General features: G+C 39.8%; 1 protein-coding gene across 4 annotated transcripts in view; it reads left to right on the top strand.

Annotated features, from left to right (window-relative positions):
* The window catches only part of SLC10A7 (solute carrier family 10 member 7), a 294,204-nt gene that overhangs the window by 123,423 nt on the left and 157,226 nt on the right, over positions 1–13,555 (top strand). The window contains exon 6 of one of the 4 annotated variants that reach the window (XM_069105476.1): positions 5,635–6,246. The exons of the other annotated variants lie outside the window; for them this stretch is intronic. Coding sequence (XP_068961577.1) covers positions 5,635–5,820 — 186 coding nt within the window. The 3' untranslated portion in view covers positions 5,821–6,246. Of the gene's footprint in view, positions 1–5,634; positions 6,247–13,555 lie in introns of those variants that run through there. 4 annotated transcript variants of the gene reach the window in all.

Genomic DNA, 13,555 nt, shown 5'->3' with positions numbered 1-13,555 from the left:
CTAAAACGGTTAATTAAACCTCTAGAAAAAGAAGCAATGATTCCAAATAGCTGGCGTGCCTTCAGTCAGGACAGGTCAAGCTAGACTAACCACCTTTCATTTTTTAGATAGGGTTACTAATATCCTTATTGACCACTAGGATTTATATAGTGCTTTAGAGCTGTGTAAATGCTAGTTATTTTGCCAGCTTTGAGGCACAGTGAATAGAGTGCTGGGCCTGCAGTTAGGAGGACCTGAGTTTAAATTGGTTACTTCCTAACTATGTGACCCTAAGCAAGTCACTTAACTTTTATCAGCCAGTTTTTGTTAAGTGTAGAATAGGGATAATAATAGTACTTGCCTTTCTGTGCAAAATAATAGTTGTAAAGTGTTTAAGAGTGCCTGGCACATAATAGGCATTTAATAAATAATTCTCCCCCATCGCCCTTTAAGGGCTTTAGAAATATTATCACATTTGATCCTCACAACAAGCATGGGGTGCTATCATTTGATCCTAACAAATCTATGTTGATACTATTATTATCTTCATATTATTGATGAGGAAAGTGAGATGGACAGAGGTTAAGTGACTTGTCCAGGGTGACACAGCCAGTAAATGTTTAAGAATGAATTTGAACTCGGATCTTCCTAATTCTAAGTTGAGTAGCCTATCTACTATACCACCTAACTGCCTTCATCTGGAATATTGTGTTCATTTATGATCATTTATGTCGTTTCAATAGGAGTAATAAATTGAAGAGTATCTCAGGGAAGGCAACCAGAATCATGAAGGCCTTGGGAAATGGTGGGTTCTCTCTCCCTGGAGGAGTTCAGGCAGAATCTGGGTGGTACTTGTTGGATGTTGTATTAAATAATGCTTTGGAGAATGAATTGGACAATGAATTGACTTTGGAGGCCTCTTATAGCGCTAAATTCTGTAATTCCATGCCATGTGACTCAATTAGAGAAGTGCTTACCTTGTTTTGGTTGATGCTCTCTCAGTATTTTTTCATCATTAATCTAATTTCTTAAAAGTGGTGATATTTTTAGCAGTAGTTTATTTTGTAGCCAAAGAAAGGTTGCCCAATGTGAGTTGTAGTTGGTATTAAAGGTTCATTAATTGCATAACCCAGCATACATTAATAGCATGGGATAGTCATGCATTGGTCTAATGTTAATTTCCAAACATGACATTTCAAGTATCCTGTCACACATAGGATAATGTGAATTATTCTTGAATGAATAGTTTAATGAAGAAGAATTTTTTAAGTGTTTACTGTGTGCAAAGATTATGCTAAGCATTGAGTATACAAATGGACAAATTTGGACATTATCTGCTCTTAGGAAGCTCATGCTCTAATTGGGAAAGACAATACATATAAGAAAGTTCAGCTGTAGGGTAGATGGAAAGGCCAAGAACTCCTAGGGGGGAGAAGGGGAGGCATTTGGCAAGGCCAGGGCTTCCTTAGTCTAGATTAGTAAATTAGATGGCACTGAAGGGTCTGGAGGGTGTAGACTGGGCAGGTGGTGTGGAGAATCTTAGGGAGAAGTGGCAGGACAGATGGTAGGGCCTGGTGTTCTTCCTTCTTTCAAAGTGACTTCCATCTTACCCAATGGGAATGTGAGCCATCATGCAGCCTGGATAATCAATCAGATTGATAAATATTTGTTAAATACCTAATATGTACCAGGCATTGTTAGGTTGGGAAATGCATTTCAAGATCAATCTTTATATTTTATTTTGGAGGGGATTATTTCATTCATTGAGACACTGGTTAATATCCTGGGCTAATGAACTATCTACAATTGTAAGTGACCTTAAAACAGTGAATAAAATTGCTTTGGAGTAAATGGATTCTGTGGGTAACAGGGCCTGGGCATCCCTGTGCCATTTGCACATTCCTTTTTCTTCCTCTATTTTTTTTAATCCTTGTCCTAGATCTTGAAAATGGTTGAATCAATTATTCAGAATTTCTGAATTTTTAACTCACATTGTGTTTATTATTATTGTCATTATTCTCTCATAGTTATTTTAACTAAACTGTTTGAATGCCACAGGTTATAGCAGACCAAGAACTTTTGACTCTGTATACATGATCTTGCTGTAATATGCCAAAATTCCTAGGAGACTTTTTGTTCTGGACTGTGAATAGTACAGCAACAATTTATAGCATTAAAGCTGATGTCACTCATATTGACTTGGTAGCTGAGGGCTTTTTATTGCTAGTAAAGCAAAAGATAAACTGGGAGGAGGGAGAGAAATAGTGTTCCCACAAACACAATGAAGAGGATGTCAGACTACAGGCAACTTTTGATTATTTGGCTTAATGGAGCAGGGGGAGGGGAACAGAATTTTTTTCATATTATTACTAATAATGGTAACTTATATTTGCATTTGCAAAGAATTCATCTGGTCATCACAATAGACCTATAAGCTCAGTACTGTAGGTGCTGTCCCTATTGTACAGATGAAGACCCCAAGAAGTAATAAATGGCCCTCCTGGGGACACACAGTTAAGTATCTCAGGTAGGATTGGAATCCAGGTCAAATATTTTATTACTTCCTATTATGAACCATACATTCCAGCCAAAGACTGTCCCGCCACGCCTGGGATTCACACCATCCTGTCCTTCTAGGGCCGAGGTCCCTAGAAGGCTCAGCTCAGTTGTGATCTTATTCCTGAAGCTTTTTCCAGTCACCTCAGTTATTTGAGCTATCTCTCTCTGGAAATTACTTTGTCTTGACTTCTTTGTGTGGCATCCATCCCTCTAGTGGAATGTAAACTCCTATGGGCAGGGATCATTTAAATTTGGGTGTTTTTGTCTTTGTATCTACAGGGCCTTAGCATAGAGCCCTGTGCATCATGGATACTTACTAAACATTTGTTGAATTGAATGGAATGGAGGGATGAATAACACCAAAGGACAAGTATGTTCATAAACACTGACATTTAATTTTGGAATGTTTTAATATATTTATAATATATAATTTTACATTATTATATCATATCAACACACTAGATATTATATGTAATAAATATTAATTTTTACTTTGTATATTATTATACTCTGGGCAAATTACATATAAGCTCTTTGGGCTTCAGGTGTTTCATCTACAAAAAAGGAGAAGTTTGGACAAGATGGTCTCTCTAAGATCTTTTCCAACTTTTTAATCTGAGATCCTGAATCTCCTGCTGAAAAAGGAGTAGGGCTTATTTAATGTACTTTCCTGGAGGGTGTATACAAAATAAATTAAAAGGCTGCTAAAGCCTAGTAGAGCCATCATTAGCTGAATTAGGGAACCTCAAGGCCATATGTTACTCCTCCTTCCCTTTCCTCCCCTCCCCTCTCTCTCTTCTCTCTCCTTCCCTGCCCCTGTCTTAATAAATTCTAGAACAGCCTCTGGCTTTTTGTTTGGAGGAGTGTCACCCCAATGTCTTGGCCTGCAGTGAGCAGAAACAGACATTGTAGAGGGGCAGATATAGCCTGTAAGTAAAGAAAAGCTTCCTAACAAGTATTGCCATCTCACAGTAGCATTCGCTGCTTTGGGGAGTAGCAAGCTTTCCTGGAGCCTTTGCACAAAGACTGGGCAAGCACTTGTGGCCAGAAGGTTTTCTCAGCCAGGTGCAGCTTGGACTAGAAGACCTCGGAGAACCCTGCCAACTCTGAGATACTGTGACTTTGTGCTTATCCATGCCTTTCCTTTAAAGTGCTTTTCCTAAGGTGTCACACAGTCATAAACTCCCTTTTGTGTGGCCTTTGTGAGTACTTTTTCCAAAGTCTCCTATTCTGAAAAGTGCTAATCAGATTCCTTCTCTTAAGACCTAGGTTTCCTCCTGTGGCAGAATTTACTGCACAGGTTGATCAGAATCATACAGCTATATTCTTACAACTAATATTAAGGAGATAACAATAATAATAAATAATAGCATTTATACTCTAAGGTTTGCAAAACCACTTCACAAATACTATCTCATTTGATCCTTAGGACGGCCCTGGAAATGAGTGATAATATTGCCTTCATTTTATAGATGTGAAAACTGAGATACTCAGATGTTACATGACTTGTCTAGGGTCACATACCTAGTAAGCATCGGAGGCTGGATTTGAACTCCCATCTTCCTGATGCAAGGTCCAGCCCTCTATCCACAGCTCCACCGAAGTGTGGTAACACACTTGGAATACTTGCTCCTGGATAGGCTGAGACTGATCGATTGCTTGAGCTCTGGAGTTCTAAGCTGTATTAGGGCAGCTAGTAGTTTTAGCCAAATGGGTGTTCCCACTAAGTTAGGTACCATTATGGCCAGCCAGGCCCTTTGAGATTGGAGGACCACCATGCAGCCAGGCCAAGGAGGGGTTGACTCATCCAGATCAGAAACAGACAAGGTCAAAGCTCCCATACCCCAATCATTAGTGGAATTAGATCCTTCAGTGACAGCTGCTTTTGTTTCTTAGACAAGATATAAAGATTGAATCTCAAAAAAAACAAAACAAAATATAATGAACAAAAGCAGAGTAAATGCACACAATCATCTTTTGATCATAAGAATGTAAACTTATGATTTTTGACAGCACAAGGCCTCAATACTTACCAATCCAAACAAAATTTGATACCCAGAGCATTTTAGCTACCTATTTATAAGACTTTTAATTTTAATATCAAGAGATCTTAAGCCAAAAAAAGCAAATTTTTTTCTCTCAGCTATCAAACAATTCTTTACTTAATTCATTACTGCTTTAAAAGACTTTTTTTGTACATGACTGATAGCATTTTTCTATATTGATTTTCCTTTTGTCATATTTAGACCACATTTCAAACCTCATTAAAGCCCATTTCATCATTGCTCAGACTTCATTAGTTATGGCAACATCTCAAAATTTTATTTTCTCTGTGAATGTCATTATTGTGGTTGCCAGTCCATTATAAAAATAATCAGAGGGATGGGGGAGCAAACTGAAAAAATTAAGACTCCTTAGGCAGAAAAAATGAAAGACCATGAATGGAGTTGATAAAACAAACCTTTTTTCTTTTTTTCTTTTTGGGCTAGTCTTGTGATTTCATTGGTATAGGGAACTCCTGGTATGGGAACTCCCTCTACCAGTGCAGGCCAGTACCTGCTTTGTTACTTATAGTATAGAGAGTTACCTAGGGGCAGTGAGCAGTTAAACAGACATTGTCATTTTTGTTATAGTGGGCATTTATATAACACTTTAAGTTTTATTAAACTAAGCCATCTCTTTTTTATCCTTCCCACAACTAAACCAGTTGGGTTTTATTATTATCACCACTTTATAAGTGAAGAAACTTCAGCTCAGAGAATTTGGGATCATTAACCAATTCTGAGAGGCCAGCAACATCCTTTAGAATGACAGCAAAATAGATTTAGGACAAATAAGAAGTGTGTGTATGCTCAGTTTGGAGTCAGAGCACTTGAGTTCAGACCATGGACTCAGGCACTTTCTGCTGGTGTGACTTTGGGCAAGTCTCTTGACTTCCCTTGTCCTCAGTAACCTCATCTCTGAAATAAAGGAGTCGATTCCAAAGGACACATGATGAAACATGCTATCTACCTCTATGTAGAGAGCTGATGGACTTAGAGTAAAGATTGAAGCTTATTTTCTTCTTTTCTTTCTTTTTCTTGTCTCTCCCTATAGCACCAATGGAATACTCACAGCACCGATGGCAATTGTGAATATGCTGGCATAGTGCTCAATCACAAAATAAAACAGACTCTCCATATAGAAGACAGAAGCAAAACATTTATTCAGACACCAGAAAACCAAATGCTAAAACCAGAAAGCCAAATCCATCATAGTAGGAAAGAAGTTAACACACCATAACAGCATAGAGAACCACACCATCCTTTTAACCTTCCCACAAACCAACCCTCACAAGCCTAGCTGTCTGCCTGGGTGCATCTTCTACTCACTCAGTCTCTAACTGCTCTGGCTCCCAGCTTCCTGTGGGCTCTGCTCCACCCTTCAGCAAACTCCTCCCAACATAGACTCCATGTGATTCTATTCAGCCTGTTAGGGGGCAGGGAAGATCTTCAAATTCCCATTCCCATTAACCTCCCCTCCCTACACACACACACCCCTACCTCCCTACTTTATTTGGAACAGGACTAATACAGAAAATGTGTTTTGTATCAATCACTATATATATTTGTAATGGGTTTTATTTCTCTTTCCCAATGAATGGGGGAAGGGGAGTGAAAGAATTTGGAATTAAAATAGAAATAAAATTGAATTTAAAAAATAAAATAAGGGAATAGATCATTTCTGAGGTCCCTTCTCATTCTAGTTCTATGATCATGTGTCCTCTGTGGGCCTCAGTCTCCTCATCTATAAAATGAGATGTTTGAGCTAGATTAAGACCTTTGGTCCCTTCCGGCTCTCTGTGGAAAATCCTACAGAAAGGCAATAACAGCTTCTGTCCTCCCCACTCTCTACAAGCATCTCTTCTTACTTTAAGGGAGTAGTTCTGCTTCTGCTACCCCCAAATCTGAGATGTTCCTGGTATGTTTAATGTTCAGTTAGTATTTTGTGGCCACTATGCCCTGGGTTCAGGTGCCTTTTACATGTCCTGGATTTATGATGGCTGCCTTAGGGCATTTAATTTCTCAATACCTCATGCAACTCTCTAGGAATGCAAATTGGTAGAATAATTTTCAATCTATATTGGTAGAGGGAGTTTCTTTATTGAAAGCTTCAGTGAAATCAGAAGTCCAGAACCCCACAAGAAAAAGATAATTTTTGCTATAATAAGTGATACTAGAAGGGATCTCAGACACCTTCCAGTCCAACACCTATAGAAATAGGAATTCTCTTTACAGTAGCTCCAATAAGTAGTTGGTCATCCATCTCCTACTTACAGAGCTCCTGTAACTGGAGTCTTCCTCCTCAAGCAGCCCATTCCATTTGGGGGCAGCTCCAATTGGAAGGGGAAGCTAGGTGGCCCAGTGCTGGGCCTGGAGCCAGGAAGGCTCCTCTTCCTGAGTTAAAATCTGGCTTCAGACACTTACTAGCTGTGTGACCTTAGGCAAGTCACTTAACCCTGTTTGCCTTAGTTTCCTCTTCTGTAAAATAAACTACAGAAGGAAATGGGAAACCAGGCTTTGCCAAGCAAACCTGAAAAGGGGTCATGAAGAATCAGATACAACTAAAAAACAACTAAACAGCAACAATTAATTGGAAGAGTTTCCTTACAACGAGCCAAAATTTATTCCCCTAAAATTCTGCCCTTTGCTCCTTGTTCTGACCTCTGGGATCAAAGAGTATAAACCTAATCCCTTCTATATGACAACCCTTTAAAATACTTTGAGGTAGGCTGTCATCTCTCTTCCTGCCCCACCCTGCATCTTCTTCTTTTCAGAATAAAGATCTCAATATCCTTTGTAAAAGGCAGTGCTATGATATCCTTAATAGCTGGCCAGACGTCCTCTTGACATGACTGGTGGAAACCTTCTGGTGTTAAAGAGAATCTTGTCCAAATAGAATGTAAAAGGATCTAACTGAACAGCTTTTAACAGGAATCATCATCTTGGGCTCAATATGGTTGTACTTCTACTAACATTTTTCACAGAGTAAAACACATTTCTGTAAAGAAGGGATCAAGCTACAAATGGTACAGCTGTAAGGGGGAAAAAAAAAAATTACCCTCTAGGGGAGGGAGGCTTGGAAATTTGTCATTTTGACCTGTCGTTCAATTTTTTATTTTATTTGTTTATTTTTTATTTTTGCTTTTGTTTTTGCAGGGGGGAAGATAGGGTAATTGGGGTTAAATGACTTGCCCAAGGTCACACTTGTTTTGTGTTCAGTGTCTGAGGTCACATTTGAACTCAGATCCTCCTGACTCCAGGGTCGTTGCTCTATTCACTGCGCCACCTAGCTGCCCCTGTCATTCAGTTTTTTAAAAAAGAATTCTTTCCCCCAGGGTACTCTCAGAGTGCTTCACTTTTCTGTAGTAAGCCTTATTATCACATGTGGGCAACTTTTAATGTCAGACCAGCTTATGGAATCCCATAAGTTGAAACTAGATTTTATAAAATATTCCAAACTAATAGAATTAACAAAGAAAAGTATTTTTTATCATGTACTTAAGGCAGAAATCAGAAAATATTATCCCTCCAAAAGTACTTTTAAGAATAGAATTATATGTTATTGAGAAAGAGGGCCGGGCCATTGTCATTTTATTGAGGGTAAACATTTGTAAGTAATGGGAGAAAGGTTAAGGTTAAACTTCTCAAGGTTTGTTTCTCCTGTTTTTCTTTTATAAGGCTATTGAACAACCTAATTTTATGCCTCATTTGTGTATATAAGGGAATAGGCATATAAGGGGAAAATTTCCTTTGCAGCATGGTATAGGGGAAGAATATTAACCAGGGTAGTGTGGGCTTTGCCCCAGGGGTATCTAATTTAGAATTCGGAAGGGTTTTTAAACACTTGCACACTTTCAACAGAAGAAACAACTGAACATAGCACCTCACAAAGACAATTAGTTAAAATAAGAAGCTGGTCAGATGACCAGATCTCTCCCCACATGGCCAGCCTCCATAACTAGCAGGATCCTTGTACTGTGTGGAGAAGTTTGCTCTTGCTGGATACAACTTCAGGATACTTTTGATGCCCCTGGATGAAAATCTAGGCACATTTTTTTGTAGTTGCCTACACAGTGGTGAGTTATAGCTCCTGGAAATAACACTGGATTTAGACTCAGAAAACCTGAATTTTAGTCTTCCTTGCATAGTGGATAGAGTGGCATGTTGGATAGAGAATGGGCCTTAGACCTGGTAAGACCTGGAAGGAAGAAAAGGAAGGAGAAAAAGAAGGAACGATTGATTTATTTATCAAGTAGCTATTATAGGCCAGGTACTTTGCTAAGTGAATACAAATGCTATCTCATGTGATCATCCCAAATCTGGAAGGTATATGCTGTTATTATCCCTCTTTTACAGTTGAGGAAACTGAGATAAACAGGTTTAAGTGACTTGCTCATGTCCACACAGCTAGCTAGTGTCCAAGGCTGGATTTGAGCTCTGGTATTCCTCACTCCAGTCTCTATCCACTGTGCTGCCTAGGTGCCTCCTGTTTGACCCCATTGGGTTCAAGTCTTTTGTCTGACACATATGGGTTATGTGACCCTGGGTAGTCCCACCTCTCCGTTCTCTAGGCAGTTCCCCAAGATTGTAACTAGAGAAGTTGTGGACCTGTATTGCTGGAGGGAGTTTCCTCATCTGTGAGTTCCATTTATGTAGATATATATGAAATCACAGGCCCAGTCTCAGTCTATAGCTGCCACCTACCAACTGTATAAATTGCACGGGTTAGATGACCTTTGAATCCTGGCTTTCCCATCTGTAAAATGAAGATGATAATACCTTGATCACCATCTGAGGTTGCTGTAAATATCAAATAAGACCATGTTTGTGAAAAGGCTCCATAAACCATGAAACACCTTACTATTTTGTTATTGTCATTGCCCTTAAAAGTTTTAAATGAATTAACACCCAGCTGCTCCCATGTCCCTGCCCTGATCTCCTCCCTCCCCACAATCTACATTCATTTCTTTTTCTTCAAATATTTTTTTCCAATTACATGTAAATTTTTTTAACATTTCATTTTTTTAAAATACCGCATTCCAAAGATGGCAGAGTAGAAACAGACTTCAGCAGGGCTCCCGCTCCCACCTCCTCCAATTCATGTAAAAAATTACTCTAAACAAACTTTGGAGCTACAGAACCAACAAAATGACACAGAGAAGCTAACCTCCCACTGAAGACAGCCTGGCAGGCTGGCAGGAAGCAGCCAGCACAGCTTGTTGGGAGCCGAGCCCAGCCCTGCATGAGCAGAGGTTTTAGCCTCAGGGTGGCCACAACCAGCCGCAGGTGGGAGGGACTTCAGATCACCAGCAGCTGTGGCGGTTTCCAGAATTATCAACCCATAGATACTAAGGACAAAATGAGAGGTAAGTGCAGTGTGGACTTTGGGACCTGGGAATTTGGGAGTGCAATCTGACCTTTGCCCCCAGGGCAAAAAGCAGCTGAGGCATGGTGGATGTGCAGTACTCCCACATGGCTGCTTCAGAGCTCCAGGTCTGCTGATTGTAGGGGAACCAAGCCACCAGTCAGAGGGGTAATCGCTCTTGCTTTAACCTGCTTGGATCTGGATTGTGGTCTAGGGCGGAGGTCCTGGTGTGCATGACCAGCTTACCAGAGCGTGTGGAGGCTTCAGAAAGGGCACCCAACTAATAACTCCAGCATCTGGGAAAACCCCAGCGATTTGGGAAAAAGCTCCACTCTCTGGTAGCAGAGTTCTGTGGCAAAAAGCTCAAGTCAAGTAATTGAGTGACAACAGGAGCAAGTGAGGGAGGCAAGGCAAGCACAGTGGTCCAACTTTGGATTCCCTTTTTGAAAAAAAAAGAATTGGGGCATGGAACAGGAGGAAGACAATGAAGTCAGAACTCCTATACCACAAGCTTCCAAGAAAAGAATAAGCCACTTACAGGCCATAGCGGAGCTTAAGAAGGATTTTGACAACCAAATAAGAGAAGTGAAGAAAAAATTGGGAAGAAAAATGAGAATGATGCAAAAAAATTATAAAATGAGAGTCAACAACCTGACTGAAGAAAATAATACCTTAAAAAATAGACTAACTCAAATGGCATAAGAGGCTCAAAAAGACAATGAGGAGAAGAATGCCTTAAAAAGCTAAATTGGCCAGATGGAAAAAGAATCTCAAAAGCTCAATGAGGAGAATGGGTATGGGAGTATGTAAGGGGTATGGGAAAAAATATGGGAGAGAGCAGATTGGAGGAGGGGCTACCCTGTGGGACTTCTATTTTGGGGCGGTGGGTAGGGGAAAAATAGGGAGAAAATTTGTAACTCAAAATGTGGCAGATTTGAATGATGTAAATCAGAAGTTAATAAAGCATTTGAAAAAATGGAAGAAAAAAAAAAGAAAATTGCCCTGATGTTTTACAACCAGGGGGCAAAATAGAGGTTGAAAAAATCCATTGATCACCTCCTGAAAAAGATCCCAAAACAGGCCTTCCCAAATCAAGGAGAAAATATTATAAGCAGCCAGGAAGAAACAATTTGAATACTGTGGAAACACAATCAGGATAACACAGGATCTGGCAGCATCTACACTGAGGGATCGAAGGGCTTTGACTGTGATATTCTGGAGGTCAAAGGATCTGGGATTAAAACCAAGGATCACCTACCCAGCAAAACTGAGTATCATGTTTCAGGGGAAAATATGGTAATTTAGTGGAATAGAGGACTTTCAAACATTCTTGCTGAAAAAACCAGAGTTGAATAGAAAATTTGACATTCAGATACAAAAAGCAAGAGAAGCATGAGAAGGTAAACAGGAAAAAGAAATCATAAGGAACTTATCAAAGTTGAACTATTAACATTCCTACATGGAAAATCAATAATTGTAACTTATGAAACTTTTCTCAGTATGAGAATAGTTGAAGGGAATAGAAATGTACATATATAAAAATATATACATATATGTATGAGTATATGAATACGTATGTAAGTATGTGTGTATATGTGTACAAGTATACATAGACAGAGGGCACAGGACCAATTTAACAGGAAGGGATGATACTTAAAAGGTGAAATTAAGAGGTGAGAGAGGAATATAATGAGAGGAGATGGGGAGAGATAGAATGGGATAAATTATCTCATATAGAAGAAGCAAGGGAAAACTGTTACATTGGAGGGGAAGAACAGGCAAAAGGGAATGAGTCAACCTTATTCTCATTGAATTTGGTTTAGGGGGAATTACATACACAATAAACAGGGTATCTCACCCTACAGGAGAATAGGGGGGAAGGGGATAAGAGGGGGTGGTGATGAAAGGGAGCGCAGGTTGGGGGGGAGGGAAGTTGGAAGCAAACATTTTTGAAAAGGGACAGGATAGAACAAGTGTGGGATGGAATAGGATGGAGGGAAATATAGTCAGTCTTTTACAATATATCCACTATGGAAATGTTTTGCATAGCTACACATGTACAACCTATATTGCATTGCTTATCTTCCCAGTAAGGATGGATGACAAGGGAGGTAGGGAAAGAATCTGGAATTCAAAGGTTTAAAATCAAATGTTTAAAAAATATATATATATAAAATTAATATTATTTTACATGTAACTGGGAAATAAGATATACAGGCACTGGGGCATAGAGATCTACTGTGCCCTACTGGAAAGTTGGAGGGGGTGTATCAGCAATGCCATATTCACAATGCCTATAGAGATTACAAATATGCTGATATAATTATCCATCACAAAATACGTCATGCTTGCCATATGGGGAAATAAACTAGAAAATTTATTAAGATACCAAAAGACTGAGTCCCAAAACCAGAAAGAGAAAGCCATCAGAGTAGTTATGACATTGGCACAGGTAGATAAAGTAGAAAGCACCCACATTTTCAAGCCTTTAAAACAGAACAGGCTACCTCAGGCAAAGGTCCTCCTCTCCCCACGCACAGCAACCACCCAGCGTCCTGGAAGCGCGCTCCCAGCAGCTCTGTCCCCTGGCAGTCCTCAGCAGGAGTCCTTAGCAGAAAGTCCTTAGCAGTCCTAACTCAAAAAGGGCTTTGCGCTGCCGCTGCCTCTGCTGCTGCCGCCGCCGTTGCCACCACCACCAGCCACCGCAGGAACACTAGCTTGGCTTTCGCTTTCTCTGGCTTTCGCTTTCTCTGGCTTTCGCTTTCACTTGCTCCGCCCCTTCCTGCTACGTCAGCATGTCCAGTGGGGCATGGAAGATCTTTAAATCCCATAACCCTTACAGGGGGTGTGGGGTAAGATATGGGAGAGAACAGATTGGGGGAAGGGATATTCAGTGGGACCACTGTTTTGGGGTGGTGAGTAGGGGAAAAATGGGGAGAAATTTTGTAACTCAAAATCTTGTGGAAATGAATGATGTAAACTTAAAAATAAAGAGGGTAGCTGAAAAAAAAAATACTGTATTACATAGTCTCCCCCTCCCTTCCCCCTCATTGAGAAAGCAAGGAATTTGTGATATAAGTTATACATGTGCAAAGGGGAGCTAGATGGTACAAGTGGAGAGATCTCCAGACCTGGAGTTCAAATCTAGCCTTAGACACTTAACAGCTATGTGATCCTGGGCAAGTCACTTAACCGTATTTGACTCAGTTTTCTCATCTGTAAAATGAGCTGGAAAAGGAAATGGCAAACCACTCCAGTATCTTTGCCAAGAAAACCCCAAGTGAGGTCACAAAGAGTCAGACATGACTGAAATGACCAAACAATAATACGTGTGCAGTCACACAAAACATATTTCTATATTAGTCATGTTGTGAAAGAAAATACAGATCCATAAAAACCAAAACAAGTATTTTTTTAAAAGTATGCTGTGATCTACATTCAGATTCCATCAGTTCCATCTGTAGGTGAATAGTATTTTTTATCACAAGTCCATCAAAGTTGTCTTAGACTATCGTATTGCTGAAAATAAGTCATTAACAGTTGATTGTTGTACTATTGCTGTTACTGTGTACAGTGTTCTCTTGGTTCTGTTCACTTCACTCTGCATCAC

This window comes from Petaurus breviceps, unplaced genomic scaffold (genome assembly GCF_028583685.1).
Source record: "Petaurus breviceps papuanus isolate PSGF00001 unplaced genomic scaffold, PetGlider_PUasm1.0 76, whole genome shotgun sequence".
Taxonomy (NCBI): Eukaryota; Metazoa; Chordata; class Mammalia; order Diprotodontia; family Petauridae; genus Petaurus; species Petaurus breviceps.
The sequence above is the reverse complement of the archived record's forward strand: the minus strand, read 5'-3'. Positions and strand labels throughout refer to the sequence as shown.